Below are 19,740 nucleotides of genomic sequence, written 5' to 3' on the forward strand. Positions count from 1 at the left end.
AAAAAAATACAAATTTTAAAAACCACAAATTTAAAAAAATTACATTTTTTATAGTTTGTGTCGATTCAAACTATAATTTTAAATAAAACATATATTTTTCCCTGAGGGAAAAAGAATACCATATATATTTGGTACTTACAACTTTAAAATTCAAGATTCTGAAAAATTATGTTGTTTCAATTAATAGATGGATGAATTGTTAAAAACTCATTTCTGTCATGAATACATTAAGTTGTGGATGGACTGCAATCAAATATTGTAGCTTGTAATTAGTTCATACAAACAGCTTATAAGTTATAAGCTGCATCTAAAAAAGTTTGCAGCAGCTTTCTTCTATAAATTGGAAGCTAAATCAATCCATTTTTGTTTAGCAATCTCAAAATCTATATCTATATATAATATAAAACATAGACGAGGTGATGTGGCGCGCCTCATGGGCTTTAATCGTATTTATCTTTTTCATCCTTTTTTTGGCATTTTTTCTCCTCTATTTCACTAGATAATAATAGTAACACAATAATAAACTAATTAATTTAATTAACAAATATATCAGCCCACGTAATACTTGGAATTAAGTCCAAGTAATTTTTTGTCTATTCATGAGCCACAGTAACCGTTTGTATAGCCTAGGAATGGGTGTTACAACTCCAACCTTTAATGTTCATTATTGTGTTTTTCTTATTCAAACCCAGGCATCTGGTGAATAGCTATAAGTTTGAGACTTTGACTGTCTATGGCTGATGATTTAGAAAATGTGAGTCATCATCAAATCATTTATTCACCTATCACTTTAAAGGTTAGCTTTTGCTGCTAAACATAATTCTGTAGTAGTTAAACAAGTTTCAGTAACCTTTCCTATTCTGCCTATGAGTTGCAAAAAAGAAAGCTCCTCAATGTAATTTAATTGTAGGTAAAAGTAAAAGGGGTCCAAAACTTCATGAAAGTGGCCTCTTATGTAAGGTAAAAGTGAGAAAAACTGGCAAGCTGCATGTAAATCAACAACATTGACAGATACAGATTTTAGGATTGAGCAACCCCTTCGATGATTCTAAATCGTGTGGTACAATTTAGTAGCCCCTTTTTGTCGATGTGCGTTCATATCATTATGGAGGATGAAAAAGAGCGATCCTGTAGCCAAAAAAAAAAAAAAATTGCAAATTGCTTGAACTTATTCTAAGCTACATTGAACTCCATTTTTTGGACTACTAAGTCAGTACCCTGTGAATATTTATTTACATTTGATTTCAAGAGACCTAATTATTTAAACATTGTTTAGTCTTTTTGGCACTTCCTTCTTATCATCTGTTATCAGTTTTCGATATTGTCAATCAATATAGGGAATTATGTACTTCGGTTATGATGTAAAAGAAATAATGAAAAAATTTCATGGATGGCAATTTGAGAGAGCGGAGTTCAAGAATAATAAAATACTTCTCTTGTAAATCATTTTATCAAAACTTGACCAACCTTGATCCCACTGGCATGTTACATTGCACATTTTTGTTTTGTTTTTTTGAATTCATTCAGTTTAAATGCCAAAGTAAGGTATATTCCTATGTAAATGAGTATCTCAATTTAGATGTCATAAATGATAATTTCCTTATTTATGAATGGTTACATCTAAATGATTTAGTCTTGTGCATCTTTTTCCAGGTTGGTCTCTTGATTTGGCTGTGAGAAAAGTTGAGGAACTACAGAAAAGTTTCTTGCCGGTGTTCCTCAAAATATCAACTCCAATTTTGTTGCGTATGGATATCTTATTGTCGTTAATGAAAAAGTTTAAGTTCATTTATATAAAATTGTATCTTCTCAAGTGTACAACTAAAAATAATAATCTAATTACTTTAATTTATATGGTAATTCATGTTCTAAGATGATAGTTATAAATTTTTAGTTTTAATTTTACCTTTTCATCTAGTATTAATACTTGAGTTGATTTTTGATTGTTCTTTCCTCAACCATTGCGTATTATCTTTCGTAAAAGTCACTTTTCTTTGTTGAAGGAAATTGTAATTAAGAAGAAAGGTGACTTTCTAAAATAATAGTGCTATTAGTTGAGTATAAGCCATTGGAGAAATCAACCCTCTTTGATACTCCTTAAATCATTAGAATGTTCGTAAATTCGGTAGCAAGGGCCTACTACGCGCCGAGGGGGCAGATTTACTAGTGTATATATATATATATATATACATACATTTTGGAACCAATAATTTAGTATTTTTCCCGTCATCTAATTTAAAGTCAATAATCGGAATAACAGAGGTAGATATGACAAATAATGGAGGAATTTTTTATATTAGTCCACACTATCTCGTGCTCTCCTAGAGTCCAGCATTATAATAATTTCTGTATTGTTATTTTTTTTAGCTTTTTTTGGACGGCTATGAGCAATCTATGAGAAGTCAAAAATGTAGAGATCGCTACCATTTTTATGGCTTTCTCAGTCACTTGTCACTTTCAAGCTTCAACAAACAAACAATTAACAAATCACAACTATAACACGTATAATAATTAATACTCCAAAAACCAGCAAAAACAATGCAAACCTCCAAACGTCCATAAAAAAAATATATATGTATATATATATCAAATCACATCAAACGAACTGAAATATCCAACAAAAAGATATTACAGAAGTGGTAACAATTGTCAGACAATATAATTTAAACTACATATTGTTTAGAAAATAAAACTAGTCTATTGTTTCAATACATTAACAAATAAAAAATACAACTAGTCATCATCGTCATCATGGGTCTGAAGGGGAGAAGGGGTCAAACTGTTACTTTCTCAGATCCTTTTGTCTAAGCCTTGAGCATATTGATATCCTTATTTTGGCGGTCCACCTTATGCTTCAGTGCTTCCTTCTCCTTTGCATTTTGGTTTGCGTCTTTTGTTCAACTCCTGCACATGTCTCCACGTGGCATCCAACTCATCACTGATTCACGGAGGACTACGAAAAGGATGACCCAATCAATAACCTCGAGGAGCCACCATAAACGAAAGCTCTGAACAAAGGCCATATCTCTCCTTTATTTAGTCCTCCAACCACATTAAGCCAAATGTTAATAATTTGGCTATCCGATCGTCCGGAGGCACAAAAGGGTATAAAAATACGCGGTATTTACCAAAAGGGAGTGTAATAAAAATTTATATACCAAAAGGGGTATATCGTGGTATCCACGATATACCCTTAAAAAAATTTTTAAGCGACACCGAGTCAACGAAAAATTAAAAAAAAAAAAAAATTTAATTGTATAACGTGGACTGATCCACGTTATACAATATAAATTGTAAAACGTGGATCACCATCGTTTTACAATATATATTTGTAAACGTGGGTAGATCCACGTTTTTTTTACCTTTAAATTTTTTATTTTTTTTTTTTTTTTTTTTAGAGCACTAATTTTTTGTAACACTTAGTGTGTTTTTAAATGCACCAATGATTAATCGTGTGTGAAGACTCACGACGTCAATATTTTATATAGAACTTTGATATTTTTTTAAAAAGACAATAATGTAGGCTCAATACATCAAGGATACGTAGATGTTCGGATCTGTCATTTAGGGGTTGCGTTACCAAGTAAGTTTGTTTGAAAAAAGCTTAGTGTTTTTTAAATACTTTGACTAATGATTAGTCGTGTGTGAAGACTCACAAACGTCAATATTTTATATAGAGAACTTGATATTTTTTACAGACAATAATGTAAGCTCAATACATCGTGAGGATACGTAGACGTTCGGATAGTCATTTTGGGTTGAAAAGATAGAAATAAGTTTTGTTTAAGGTTTAAGTGTTTGTTTTTTAAGGTTTTGATTTAAGCGTGTTTTTTAATCACGATAAAACATTATTTTGAATATAAATATAATTCTAAAAATATAGGAGAAAAACTGGTTGTAAAGTGGTCAAACTTTAGATGGTCAACTTTTCTGGACGTCCGTTTTACGCGTTTTTTTTTTTTTGAACTTGCGTATTTTTTCGAGATCTATGCGGACAAACGCCGTAGGCGGTTTTAGCGGCCCGATTTTTAAAAAAACGCCTTTTATCCCATTGATTTCGATTTTCCAAATTGGCGTGAAATTTTTTTTATTTACTTATAAGATGATGATACGCAATAGATTTCAACGTAAAAATCCCAAGGTAATGTCCGTGAATGTCAATTTCACTTCTCTTCGATTAATTTTTGAAAATAAAATTTGATTAATTTTCTCAACATATAAAAGTTGACTAAAATAACCTTCGATCAAACACTAAGTTTTTAAACAAAACTTACTTCGCAGCCTTTTCAACCCCTAAATACGACGATCCGAACGTCTACGTATCCCCTTGTATTGAGCACATTATTGCACGAAAAAAATATCGTTCTATATAAAATATTGACGTTTGGTCTTACATCTATGATTAATCATTGGTCAAAAGTATGAAAAAACACACTAAATGTTACAAAAAAAAATTTAGTGCTAAAAAAAAAAAAAAAAAAAAAAAACTTTAGATGTAAAACGTGGACTGATCCACGTTTTACAAAATATATTTGTAAAACGTGGACTGATCCACGTTTTACAAAATATATTTGTAAAACGTGGACTGATCCACGTTATACAAAATATATTGTATAACGTGGATCAGTCACGTTATACAATTAAATTTTTTTTTTTTTAATTTTTCGTTGACTTGGTGTCGAAGTGAAAAAAAATTTTTGGTGTATCGTGGATCTGCTACCGATATACCCCTTTTGAGTATATAAATTTTTGAGCCTTTTGGTAAATACCGTGTATTTTTATCACAGCTGGTGCTCCCGTTCTTTACATCCGGTGGTGTTGCTAAACCCAGCCATGTCTTTTTCTACTTTAAGACTCAATTCGTGCCGACATTTCATCCTTAAACTTGAAGAGCTGATATACCATGGGAGGCCCTCCCTTACTCCTTTACTGCAAATAAAAGGAAACATATGTCAATTAGGATACAAGTTACTCCTATATGAATTAAAAAGTAAGAGTACTTTAAATGGAGTAACTTATATCACCAATTCAAGTGAGTTGCTTCATCTTGTCCTAAGCATCCCAAAGCAACTCAGATAGTCTAATATCTGCCTCGTACATAAAAGGCATCTCATATCTGCCTCTCATGCTTGAGAGCCCACGATAAATGTTTTTTTCCAAATTAAACAGGGGCTGACGTTCATTATCCATTAAAAAATACATCATATATTAATAAAGATGCGTCTATGTTTGACTCTCTACACATCATATCATGACGGTCATAGTTTTCCCAGGTCGGGAAATACTCATGGTATTGCACCTTAATAATCATCGTAATAACGTGAGCAAAAGAAGAAGGATAAAATCTGCAAAAATGTAAGTAAATCATGTTCAAAGGAATAAAATTTGAACAAGTGAAACAGAGTATGGAAGAGTAGGATTTTCTTCTTAGATTCATTCATTATTTAGATGCACTATAAAATCTGTAACTGTCTTTATATCTTGAACCTCTTGGAATAATATACACAATAACAACTATTTTGGATCATAGATAAGTACTATTTTTAGCAGTTGAATTTGAGCTATCGCTACAAGAGTTTAATCTACCACATATAGAGAAGTTCCGGACTTGAAAAAATTCACTCATACCGTTTTGAATGCCTTTCTTTTTAATTTTGCTTTCTCGGAAGTTTCCAAATCCACTAACTGAAGTCAAACATATGCAAAAAGGAAGTCCACTGAACAATGAAGGTCCTTCGAAGTTGCCTATATTTTAAGGCAGAGACTTTTAAATGACATCTTGAAACGAAAAAGAAAGAAGTGAAAATGACCATTGACAACTGGAGAAAAATCCTTAGTTGCCAGTCTCTGCAGAATTTCAAATTCAAAGTCTTTGCAAATGTACCCAGTAATATATATAACCACTAAACGCGTACTTATATCTGTTGCTACAGTTGATGTTTTTTTCTTTTAACAAAAAGGGTTCATCATGGATTTAGTTTCTTGGTTCTTTGTCTTCATTTTGGTTCATCTGTGGTGCTTTGATTCAGTTCAAGGACAGAACACACCCTATTCAAACTGTCCGGATGAATTCCAATGCGGAAGTTCAGAAATTCTGAGCTTTCCTTTCTACAAGCCCACTCAACCTGATTGTGGATTATGCAAGGTGGATTGTGATGCTACTCCACATCCCATGATTGAATTGGAAGGAGTGAAGTATCAAATTCTTGCAAAGCAGAATGTTTTTGTCACAATTAAGGACCCCATTCTTGAAAATTTCTTGAATAAGAAGAGTTGTCAATCTTTTGAGAGAAATCTCTCTCTCCCAATATCTCCTATAATCACCTATAGAGTCTACCCTTTCCTCACCTTGTTCAGATGCAATACTAGCAAGAAGAGATTCCAAGAAGATTTCTCTCATCAGGGTTTTCAGAGCTACAATGGCTGCGAAAGTTTCACGTTATACTATAACATCTCATCCATTTCTTCTACAGCATATACTCTTCCTACTAGCTGTTCAATGATTCAATTGCCTACAGCATCAGGTTTTGAATCAAAACCAAACAATAGCGACCTGTTCAATCTGTTAGCTGCTGAAGTTTCTCTAGGATGGAGTGTATCTAATAAGTGTAATCAGTGTTATTCTAGAGGAGGACGGTGTGAAGTTGACAGTAACAACAATTTTTTTGTTCTACTGGTGAAGGCAAAGGTATCCAAGAAAAACTTTTTCTCTTTAATCTTCAATGGGATATAATACTCAAAGAAATTTGTTTCATTGTACTTCATAGTTAAAGGCAAAGATAACAAGACAAGCTGCATATTTTATGAATAAGAATATTCTCTGGATCTATGTTATGAGGATGGAGCACTTTGAGAGATGTAGGCAAATAAGCTAGAAGGCATCACTGAAATAGAATACCTAGTTCCTTCATCTGTTATTCATTTATTTATTCGTGTTAGTGTTGCAGGAACATTGAAAAAGCGTCATCTTCGGACAACCTTGCTCGTCATAGTCACAGGCAACTACACCTTCTTTCTTCTACTCTTAAATCTTTGGCTGCCGTGAAAACTCCTTCGATTCTTTTTCCCCTTTTGCTCGTTTTCGCTTTTGTAAAATTGTACTAGTTGAATTGTCTCAAAAGCAGACTCTTCCCAGTGCATGACTTTATTTTTTTTTTTCCACAGTTGCAGTTTTCTCTTGCACTGGAATTTTGACTTTGCTCTTCTGCTTCAGAAAAAAGATTTTCTTGCACAAGTACCTCAGGTTTTGGGAAACCAAAGCTGAGGATCACCGAAATATTGAAGCATTTCTGAAAAACTATGGGCCATATGCTCCAAAGAGATACAGCTATTCAGACGTCAGAAAGATGACCAGTCACTTCAAAAACAAACTAGGTCAAGGAGGATATGGTTATGTATATAAAGGAAGTTTGCAGAATGGAAGGCATGTGGCTGTGAAGGTCCTGAATGAACTGAAAGGCAGTGGTGAAGATTTCATTAACGAGGTGGGAAGTATTAGCAGGACATCACATGTTAACATCGTGAGGCTTGTGGGATTTTGTTTTGAGGGCCGCAAAAGAGCTCTCGTTTATGAATACATGCCAAATGGATCTCTTGAAAAGTTTATCTATGAGGAAATATCCGACAGAGTTCGCCAATTGGATTGGCCAGTACTGTACAAAATTTCACTAGGCATTGCTCGAGGATTGGAGTACTTGCATCGTGGTTGTAACACTCGGATTCTACATTTTGATATAAAGCCTCATAATATACTGCTTGATGAAGATTTTTGTCCTAAGATCTCTGACTTTGGCCTTGCCAAACTATGCATGAAAAAGGAGAGCATTGTGTCAATGTTAGGTGCCAGAGGGACTATTGGTTATATTGCTCCAGAAATTGTTTGCAGAAACTTGGGAGGTGTCTCTCACAAGTCTGATGTCTATAGCTATGGAATGATGGTCCTAGAGATGGTTGGAGGAAGAAAAAATGTTGACGCCAGACTTGATCATACGAGTGAAATCTACTTTCCAGAATGGCTCTGTCAACGAATTGAACTGGATGAAGAACTTCAATTAATTGGGATAATGAATGAAGAGGACAAAGAATGTGCACGAAAGATGGTGATAGCAAGTCTATGGTGCGTCCAAACTGGTCCCTCAAATCGACCATCTATGACTAAGGTTGTGGAAATGTTAGAGGGGAACCTAAACTCTTTGCAAATTCCTCCCACGCCTTACCTATATTCTCCCTCAAGAACAGAGGTAGATTCATAGCACTAGAATTGACCTCATCAGCAGTAGAATTGACCTAAGCTTTGTTTGTTGATATGTCAGCTATTATTTGTGTAGTCTCATTTTTGTTATGGAATTTTAGTAAAAGCAGGTACAGTTGTCTCTATTTTCTCCTTATAAGAGGTTGTTAAGTTTGGTATCCAATGTACTTATATGTCCTTGAGTCTTAAAGGATGTAGAATCATATATTTCTTAATGATTGATCGCTAAAAATATCAGCGATTTGTCTGAAGGAAGTTCACAACTACTGCATAGGATCTTATCAGATGGTACAGTAATCTTCCTAAATTAATTTAATGGCATCCTATAGCTAGTGACAATATGCAGAAGTATCTTGGTGGAGTAGATAAACATTAAGTTGATTATCAGGAGAAGCATATGCGGGTGCTTAATTAGCAAGAGAAGAAAGATTTGGTTCAACCAATGTTGTAATAATCTGTCCAGATCTTCAGAGAAACGAATATATTTAGCAATGAGGATTTAAGTTTGTATTGCATAATTAGTCGTCGGGGATGTAAAACTATTACATGAAAGTTGAAAGGATCTAATGACTTTACGAGTTTACGTCATCAAAATGCAAAGTTTTCCCAGATTTCAATGAACAAAAAGGGAAAGAAGAGTAAAAAGACCTCTCAAATCATAAGTACTTCGCAAATTGTTATTGCAAAATATGATTTTTTTCTTTGTTTTCTAGGCATTCATATATTCATCAACCTGAAATGCAAATCCTAGTATTGTTCATACGTGATAACTGATAAGTAGTGTCACTACTGAATAGTGGTGATAACGGGTGTGTTGGGTCGGGTTTGGATGGATTGAAAATTGGTTGAACAGAAACAAGTGAAAATACAACCTCTTTCATATATAGGGTAAAACCACACCAATATGTAGCTAAATTTCATATTTGCAGACTAAATTTCTTCTCATTTTCAGAGCTAATATTAACTACAACTATTTATTTTAAAATTCAAGTATAAATGTTTAAACTCAATAAACAGATTACAAGTTGAGTGTGTCATGCAAACGGAGAAAAGACTTCCAGAAAGGGGAATAACAATCATTTTGGATTAAACGAATTTTTTCTTGGTAAACCGTAAACATTACCATTAACAAACAAAGAAGAGCCAATACACCTACACAGCACCTAAATTCTATAGCCACCTTCTAGGAAGGGTTCTATATCCTCGAGGCCTCCAACTGAAAAACTAATTACAAGAAAAATTGTTGAATTAATCTAATGCATCTTTGAGCCTTCCTAGACCCTCTATATTTAGCTGTCCTGTCTAGAAATTCTGTTTTTATCTGTGTAATCACTATATCAGTATTATAACAACTGCTCCTCAAATTCTAAAGAAATTTATCTTTAGAATTTGAATCTCAGCTATTGCTAGATGATTTTTATCTTCTCATATTCAGAAAAGTTCCTCACTTGGAAAATTTCTTCATAGCATTTTGAATGGTTGTTTCTTTGAATCTAAATCCACTAGCGACCTTGACGTCAAATATACTGCCGCCTAAGATTGACTGGAAAATAATGATCACAAAATAAAAAGACCAGATTTTCTTTGACAATGGTAACAATAAAAAGTCTAGATAAACGGCTTTTAGTCGTCTTCTTTTTTGGAGGTAGGAAATTTTTTGTTTGAGCAATGGGATAATACCATATGGCTTAATCTTCTTATTTTGTTCGCTTCCTCAATTATTAGACCTTTTTTTTTTTTTTTTTTGGCTTCCTTAGTCATGATTTCTTCAAATGCAGCGCTAGTTTCACTAACCAAGACAGAAGGGAAAAAAGATACAATTATTGGAAACAATTTAGTCGCACTCGGTATTTGCACTAAATAAAAAAATACAGTACTTTTATTTATTTATTTTAACTTTTGTTTGATGAAGTAAGAGTTTGTATTGAAGAGGCATCAAGAAGAAGCAAGAGAGTTACAAAGAAAATAGATGATAATTCCAGAATTGCAAAAAATACAGGACTTTTACTTATCAAAAAAAAAAAAACACACACACACAACTTTTGGGGCACATAAACTTTTATCACGTACCGAAGTTAATCAGCATGCATTCTCACCTCATCTTATCGCTTGACCATGATAAGTGAATATGATTTATGCAAACTCTGGATGCGGGTAAGTATTTTATTATGTTGTGGATCTAATGGTTTAGTTTAAATACTAGATTAGCAAGAAAAATTTCATCCAGTTGTAGATTCCAGCCTAATTTTTCCATAAATGAATAGAAACAAAATGACTCCAAAACTTTAGTGTTTTTTTCCATACTTTGACCAACGATTAGTCATGTGTCAAGACTCCGAAACGTCAATATTTTATATAGAACTTGATATATTTTTTTCTGCGTACAATAATGTAGGCTCAATACATCAAGGATACGTAAAAGTTCGGATCGTCATTTTAGGGGTTGAAAAGGTGCACAGTAAGTTTTGTTTGAAAACTTTAGGTTCAAGTGTTCTATTTTTATAAGATTATTTTAGTCAACTTTATATGTCGAGAAAATTAGTCTGCTTTATTTTGAAAAATTGAAACCACAAAAGTGAAATTGACATTCACAGCTACATTGCTCCGAAATTTTTATGTTGAAAGCTGTTGCGTATCATCATATTATAAGTAAAGAAAACTAAAAACTTCAAGCCAATTTGGGGAAAAATTGAAATTGAATAGGATAACAAGTGTTTTTTTAAAAATCGGCTTGGCCAATGGCGGTTTGCCCGCGTAGATCTCAAAAAAATACGCAAGATAAAAAAAAATTGCATAAAACGGACATCCCGGCGTAAAGTTATGACCATCTAAAATTTGACCACTTTACAATTAGTTTTTCTCCCTATATTTTTTAGAATTAGATTTATATTCAAAATAAAGTTATGTCTTGATTAAAACAATAACACGCTTAAATCAAAACCTTAAAAAATAAAACATTTAAACCTAAAATTTCCAAACAAAATTTACTTCGGGTACCTTTTCAATCCCTAAAATGACGATCTGAACGTTTACGTATCCTTGATGTATTGAGCCTATATTATAGTACGCAGAAAAAAATATTAGGTTCTATGTAAAATATTGACATTTCGGAGTCTTGACACACGACTAATCGTTGGTCAAAGTATAGAAAAAACACGTAAGTGTTGCAAAGAAAAGATTTATTAAAATAAGATGTTGCGATCTTTTTATGGAAAAAAACACTAAGTGCTCCTTAAGTGTGTTATTTTTTAATGCATAACTTTATTTCGAATATGTTGCAAAAAAAAAAATCACACAAATCGGACGTCCGAGCGCAAAAAATCGCTTATATTCGAAATAAAGTTACGCTTTACAAAATAACCCACTTAAATCTAAACCCTAAAAATAAAAAACTTTAAGCTAATGACAACAAGTCTTCAAACAAAAATGGACGTCTGTATATATAGAACACTTAAACCTAAAGTTTTCAAACAAAACTTACTTCGGGTACCTTTTGAATCCCTAAAATGATGATCCGAACGTTTAAGTATCCTTGATGTATTGAGCCTACATTATAGTACGCAAAAAAAAATATCAGGTTCTATATAAAATATTAACGTTTCGGAGTCTTGACACACGACTAATCGTTGGCCAAAGTACGAAAAAAAACACTAAAGTGTTGCAAAAAATAAAGTTGCCTAATTTTTTTTTTTTTTTACTATTTCTATAATTCAGTATTTTACTGCGTTATAGAATATATATTTTTTTAATGGTTCTATAACGTAATATTTTACTGCGTTAAAGACTTAGCAGAAATTACGGTTAAGTCCTTTAGCGCGATAAAGAATTCTTCGCGCTAAAGGTACTTATGTCACCTTTTTTTTGTTGGGGTATTTTGGTTTAAAAGTTTTTTTTTTTTGGTCATTTTGGTTCCAGACTCAGTAGGATGTACGCAGACCTTACCCCTACCTTTGTAGGATAGGGATGCTGTTTCCGATAAACCCCCAGAATAAATGAATGGAAACGTTATTTTAAATACATATGATAGTAACCAAAAGGAAAAAGAAAAAGACAACTTGAATCAAGAAAGAAAGAAGACAAAATGATCCTTAACCAGAGGAGAAGAATACTTATTACTGATTACTGTAGACGAGTGAACCTGGAAAATCTTTGTTGATTTAGCGCTAAGAGATAGGTGATTTACCTAAATTAATTTCAGAACTGCTAATTAGGATTTAAGCAGATTGTACACAAGTCTTCCTACATGAATGAATTTAACGGACATTCACAAAAGCATTTATCCCCTTTTCGATCTCCTTTCATCTTTGTCATGAGTAATTGTAATTAGGTCTTCTAATTTACCCTAAAAACATTTCACAAAGAATTTTTCGTTCCAGCAGCAAACAAATTGGCAGAGAAACTCTATCTCATTTTGTGTAAACGACGGTGTGATCGCGTCGTTACCTTATTTTTTTCTCATTTTTTCTATACTTTCTTTTTTTATATTTTTGCGGCTTATAGTCAGAAAAAAATAAGTTGGGTAGTCCAACTTATTAAAAACTTTTTTTGTAGGCCTATTAGATAAGCTTAAGTTAAAAATTATTTTTTTGAGCTTATTTTGTGTGAGGTTAGTGAATGTACAAACACTCAAAAAGGAAACGATACAACTTATAAGCCAATCCAAACGGGCTCTTATATAGTCAAGTATCTCTTTTTTTGTTAAAAACAATGCGGATGTGTGAGGTTATGTAACGACGGAAAACGATACAATCTAACCAAATATTGTGTTCTTTAAAAACAATACAGTACGATACAACACAACTCAATACTCCTTCCGTCCCAATTTATATGAGGATATTTGATTAGGCAAGAAATTTAAGAATAAAAGAAAGACTTTTGAAACTTGTGGTCTAAAATAAGCCATAGATATTTATATGGTCGTAAATATCTCACTGAAGGTAAAATGGGAAGTGTAAAAGTAAATTGTCACTAAATATAGAAAGATGTTATTCTTTTCAAGACTGACTAAAAAGGAAGAATGTCATATAAAGACGGAAGGAGAACAATATAATAGGAAACATTATGAAACAATTGGTAACAACCATCCAAACAGAGTATGGTGATTTGCCTAAATCAATTTCAGAATTGCTATATAGGATGTAATCAGATTGTACAATGATCTTCCTACATGAACGAATTTAACGGGCATTCGCAAAAGCAATCATCCCTTTTCGATGTACTTTCATCTTTGTTAGGAGTAATTATTATTTAGGACTTCTTATTTAACCTAAAAACCTTTCACAAAGAAAATTTTCATTCCAGCAACAAACAAATTGGCAGAGGAACGCTACCTGTGTAGTGTGATCACGTCGTCACCTTATTTTTTTTCTTTTTTTGTCTTCACTTATTATCTAATAATTTTATTTTATCTTTCACCTCACTTATTATCTAATAATTTTATTTTATCTTTTACATTCCTTTTTATAGTAGCTCTATCCTGTATCCTACTTTCCTTATAGGTTTATCATTTAAATTGCAGATGTGTGAGATTATGTAACGATGTGAAACAATACAATCTATCCAAATATTGTGTTTTTTAATACTATACAGTACGATACAATACAACTCAATTGAATATAATTCGATACATTATGAAACAATTTGTAACAACCATCCAAACAGTGTATGGTTATAAATTAATTTTAGAACTGCTCCATAGGATCTAATCAGATTGTACATTAATCTTCCTACGTGAATGAATTTAAAGGGAATTCACAAAGACATTTATCTCCCTTTTCAACTTTCGATCTTCGTTAGGAGTAATTGTTATTTAGGACTTTCAATTTACCGTAAAACATTTCACAAGGAAATTTTTCATTCCAGCAACAAACAAATTGGCAGAGAAACTCTATCCGAAAGAGGACTAAAGTATTCTAGTCAGCACATTGTCTGTAGGTTTCATGTTCACAGTTCATACAACAATTAAACAACGAAAATAAAGGATTTCGTCTCGGCATATGCTTGATGGTAAATGCTGATTCTAGCGCGTTAGTGGCCATTGTCTTGTAAAAGGCCGCCATATCAATGTTGATAACGCTGAGCTTTATTCAAATTCATGATTTTACTGATATAACATGAACTCATAGACCACCCCGAATAAGGTCAATCGTGCAAATCACCCACAAATAACTCCAAGTGGCCAATTTGCACGATTAGCCATCTTTGGGGGATGGTCTTTAATTTTTGGCCCTCAAATTACTGGTCTTTAATTTTAATCCTTCTCTTAAAATATACCTCGAGGTTCTGGATTCGAATTCTGGCTTAGTCGTAAAAATAAAATTTTTGCAAGGCAAGGCTTTGCAAAAAGTCTGTTTTATGCGGCAGAATTTGCCTTATAAGGCAGAATTTTAGTTGCCTTGTGATTTTTTTTGACTAAGTGGAGATTCGAACCCAGAATCTCGAGGTATTTTCGGTCACCTTTTTAAAGGAAGGAAAAAATTAAACACCAGAGGGACAAAAATTAAAGACGAGCCCAAATGAAGGTTAATCCGCACAAAAAAATGACTCCAAGTTACAAGACATCAGGCCCATAAAGAAGTCCGCAGCTGGCTAGGGGATGCCATTGCAATTGGGCCAACTAAGGCCCATTTATTCTGTTTCCCGAGCAGTGGATTTTTCTTAGGCCCACTTGATTATTTTCCTGCTAGAAATTATGGAATTTTACTACATTTTTTTTTGCGGATTGGCCTTCTTTGGTCTTTAAATTTTACCCCTCAAATTGATGGACTTTAAGTTTTGTCCTTCACTTGAAAAGGTGGAAAAAATGCTTAGGTTCGAATCTCACTTAGACATAAAAATAAAAATAATTTCGCAAGACAAGGCTTTGAGAAAAGTCTGTCTTATGCGGCATAAGTTGCGTTAAGGCATAACTAAAGTTATGCCGGATCCGGCATATGTTGCCTTAAGGCATAACTAAAAGTTTACCTTATAAGACAACATATGCCGAATCCGACATAACTTTAGATATGCCTTAAGACAACTTATGTTGTCTCCAGCAGAGGTTGCCTTAAGGCATAACTAAGCCTTAAGGCATAAAAGTCTGTCTTATAAATTTCCTTAAGGCATAAAATTTATCTTGGGATCCGGCATAACTTTAGTTATGCCTTAAGGCGCTTATGCCGAATCCGGCATAACTTTCCCTAAGCCTTGTCTTGCGAAATTATTTTTTATTTTTATGCCGGAGTCGTGATTCGAACCCAAAACCTCAGGGTTTCTATGCGAAGGACAAAAATTAAAGACCACCCCGAATGAGGGGCATTCCTGCGAATTTTACTAGTCCAGCCACTCCATTCTATTTGCCACTTTAATAAAAAAGATTTATAAGAAAAATATAAGGCAGTCAAAAATAACTTGAACTTCACTTTACAACTCTAAAGAAGACATAAGGGTAATTTAGTTAAATATTTTTCAATAATGTGAAGTAATTTTTATTTTAAGTAAATATATCAAAATCTTAAACTACCGATAAAAAGGGACCAAAGGAAGTACTAATTTCTTTCCTTTTCCTAAAGTCTATTAATTAAATCAATTGCTTTAGCCGCTCACCCCTTTATCTTTATGGCGCTATATTCTTGAACGCTCCATTAGAAAATTAGATTTATTTAATCAAAGAAGAAAAAGAAAAAGTATATAGTATTAAAAAAAAGTCATACATGGGAAATGTTGCATGGAATTAAGCAAATTGTAGCATTGATTTTGGCCCCACGTTGGAGACAAGAAGAGAAACAGAAGGTCATAGTTAATTATTTATTCATAAGAAAGTGTGAAAGACAAATTATTAAACAAATCATATTTCTAATCAAAGTCCCAAACTTTGCTTTTTGTCGTTAGACCAAATCATTAGTCCCACCCTTTAAACAATAAACTTGCACTCTTTACCTTTTTCTTGCTTTTGCTTTGTTCTACTTCTCTTTGATTTTTTGTTCCTTCTATTTTTGCCATAATAGTCATTAACTAGTTAAGTAAATATTAAATTTGTTATTGGCCACGTAAGGTATTCTACAACTTCTTAATTAATAATGATAACTGAGTTGTGTTTAAATTACAAATGAAATTATATAATTCCAAGTGATAGGAGTTGACCTTTTATTGACCTTCCGATCATGATGGGCTAATTCTACTCTAGATATGCTTTAATTTTTTCTTATAGACTCATTTTGACTTTCTACGGCACGTCTTAGGATTGGCGTGCACTCTTGCCTGATTTTCTAAGATTCAACTTGATCAAAGCTACAAACAGACGATACTTTCACTCTAGCTACGACGCTTGCCCTCTAGCTAGGCCTTCATGTTCTCCAAAAGTCCTCTCTTAAAGTACTCTTTGTTACTAGTACCAATTAGGACATGCAATATAACATCTTTCACTATCACAACTTACACATTAATCATGCATATGTTATATGTTCCTCCTTATCTCATCAATCAAAACGTGTTGCCTCTTGACTCAACGGATAACATGGCCAGACATATAGCAATATGAACTCTAAACATCGCTAAAGATAGTTCATAACCATGAATAATTGCAGCAACATTGTAAAAAATGGATTCTTAGGTGGAATTCATGATATTCAGTTCAAACCTTATATAAATGCGCGAGAATTAAGCATAGGCGAAGTTACATATATTTTATAGAAAGAACCCTTTTAACTTAGAACCTACAATATTTAGATCTTGTAGTTGTCTCTTGGTGAATGTGAACTCTTAACAAATCAACTATGTGTGTATGCAAGGACGAAGCGAGAGGGGCGGAAAGGTTGGAGAGGGGATTCGAATTTAATCTTGTGGGTTCTAACATATCAAATTAAAAAATATAAAGAGAATGGTTATGTTTGTGGGGTATTTGATAATTTTTGAATTTTAATACAAATACGGAATAGAACAAATACATGGGGGTTCCCATACACTAAGCTAAATCCGCCCCTGACTATGTGTATACCCCCGGTGAAAATCATGAAAGGGCTCTTTGAACATAACTGATAACACAACAGGAGGCTATATATAAAAGCTTGCTAATTGGGATTCGAATAGTGATAGACTGATAGATCAATCAAAAAGGCTTTTTTGTTCCTAGCTTACAGTAGTGTAGAAGTGACAAATGATGTTAACATGGCATGAAATCTGAGTTGTCTGAAAGATTATGGGTTTGTACCCAAAAGCAAAAGTGAATTTTGAGTACTTCAAGAGACCAAAAGAACGTTGCTTTGTTTCTTTATTCAGCCATAGGCAACCCCTTTATGAAGCCTTTTTTCTCATTCTTAGTACACAAATACCACAAAAAGCCACTAAAGCCCTAGCACTTCCTACTTTTTTTTTTTTTTTTTTTTTTTGAATATCGTGGTGTTTGAATCAGCTTCGGTACACCAGATCAATTTCATAGGGCACCATGCGTGTCTCGACTAATTTTACGAGATATTTACGAAGGCTTTTGTCATTCTTAGGACACATATACCACAAAAGCAAACCCTACACTTCTTACTACTTCATTTTCCCTAAATTTTGGTTAATTAACTAAACTTCTAATTAAGAAACATAAGTTCAACATATAAAGGGATCCTAAGAGTCAATTATTGATGGATAGAAGGTTTTTGGTTAAAATGCATTTGTTTAATATTTTCTATTTTTAAGGTTAAAAAATTAGGGGTGACGACCTTAAATAGTAATTGACATATTACTTTCAAACTTGAGTAAAGTAACAAAATATAAGTGAATTTTCTAATACAAAAGAAAGAATAATGACTTTGTTCACCTGTTTCTAATAATTCGTCCATTTGAGCAATGAACTATCAAAAAAAGTGATTTTACATAATCAAGAAGATATTAATAGAGTACCATTTTCTCAAATTTGTTCCTATTAGAATGATAATTTCAAAAATAAAAAGTATAACTCTGCAAATAATCTTTTACTAGGTTATTAAATAATTTTCCTAATACGTATGACAAAATCTTAGTCTACCATTTAAAATGGACCGAAAAGCAATGAAATGACTCCCAGCTTAACTTAGTGATCAAGAATCCTCACAACTCGCATCTAGGGGTGGGCGTTCCGGTTATCGGATTGAATTTGAAATTTTCGGTTTAGATATTTAGTTTTCGGATTGAAGAAATTACAATCCAAATCCAATTTAAATAAGTTCGGATTGAATTGAATATTTAAGTTCGGTTTCGGATTATTCGATTTGAATATTTCAGATTTTCAGATTTGACTCTTGAGACTTAAGGCAAACTTATGAAGAACGAAATTCATATTTTAGTTCCACAGAGGTAAATCTAAATTTGAATTGCTTAGGTAAAAAAAGCCTTCTAGATCAAATTAGGATTAACAAATCCAAGTCATATCCAACATAGTAAATCTATACCACATAAAAGCATTTTGGAAAAGTGAAAATGAACAAAATAAAATCTAAATAGTCATCTGAAAAAATAACAAAAAACTCTGTCGTGGGTGACACTAACGTGAGACTTTTGAAACTTGAGAAGTAAGAAAACCCTATATCATATTTGATTTAGTAGAAAATTATTTATTAGATTTAATATTTTAATAGATAGGGCCTTAGGTACTAATCCATTGGATCTTTAGAAACTAGACTTATTAGTAGCGAACACATATAATATAGGTACGGATAGATATAAGGTATAAAATTTTTAAATTTTTAGATATCCAAAAATTCATATCCAATCTGAAGTTCATAAATTTTAAAAATAAAATTTGAAGTCCAATCCATAATCTAAATATTCAACTCAAATATTTAAAAAGTTCGGATTTCAATTTAGATTTCGGATTGACGTGCCCACCCCTACTCGCATCAATAACAATTTCAAACAGCCATAGATTGACCGAAAAGCCAGGCTTAACCGATCCTCTCTCCCCTTAAGGCATGTCTACTCTTGTTTGTAGCTTGATCTTACGTCAAGACTATGGTCTGACAAGACTATGGTCTGACGACAAAACATAAATCGTTTTTTAATTTTTTTTGTAAACTATGAACCTGCAGTTACTATCTTTCGAGTGCACTACGGATAAACTCCGCTCCAATGCATGTGACAAGCTCGATCGAGAAAGCATGTTGGGGGTTTCGAATCTACTGCGACCTCCTGTTCAACCAACTTCACCTTCCTTGTAGTATAAATGGTGTATTATTAGCTTACTACTCGCTCGGTCTCACTTTAAGTATTTTAATTTAACTGGACAAAAAATTTAAGAAATAAATAAAGACTTTTGAATCATGTGAGTTTAAATTAAAGATGTGTGTAGTCTTTTAAATCTTGTGATCTTAAACTTGTCATGTAGAATTTTATGATTGGAAAACTTATTACAGAAAGAGACACTCTTTTTATGATAAATGAAAAAATATAGTAAGATACTTAAATTGAAACAGAGGGAGTATTTTTTTTTTTCTTCACATAACTCAATTACTATACTAAACAGGAGCCTGTATTAATTGCCCCACAAC

The 19,740-nt window shown here is 32.8% G+C and overlaps 1 protein-coding gene across 1 annotated transcript in view; it reads left to right on the top strand.

Moving 5' to 3' along the window:
- Nucleotides 1-8,502, top strand: part of LOC132067653 (rust resistance kinase Lr10-like) — a 12,165-nt gene extending 3,663 nt beyond the window's left edge. Inside the window, exons 2-3 of the mRNA XM_059460949.1 lie at nucleotides 6,948-6,998; nucleotides 7,165-8,502. Of these exons, the coding sequence (XP_059316932.1) occupies nucleotides 6,948-6,998; nucleotides 7,165-8,252 (1,139 nt within the window). The 3' untranslated portion in view covers nucleotides 8,253-8,502. The remainder of the gene's footprint in view (nucleotides 1-6,947; nucleotides 6,999-7,164) is intronic.
- Nucleotides 8,503-19,740: the final 11,238 nt, after the last annotated feature.

The sequence above is a fragment of the Lycium ferocissimum genome, chromosome 8 (assembly GCF_029784015.1).
Source record: "Lycium ferocissimum isolate CSIRO_LF1 chromosome 8, AGI_CSIRO_Lferr_CH_V1, whole genome shotgun sequence".
Classification (NCBI taxonomy): domain Eukaryota; kingdom Viridiplantae; phylum Streptophyta; class Magnoliopsida; order Solanales; family Solanaceae; genus Lycium; species Lycium ferocissimum.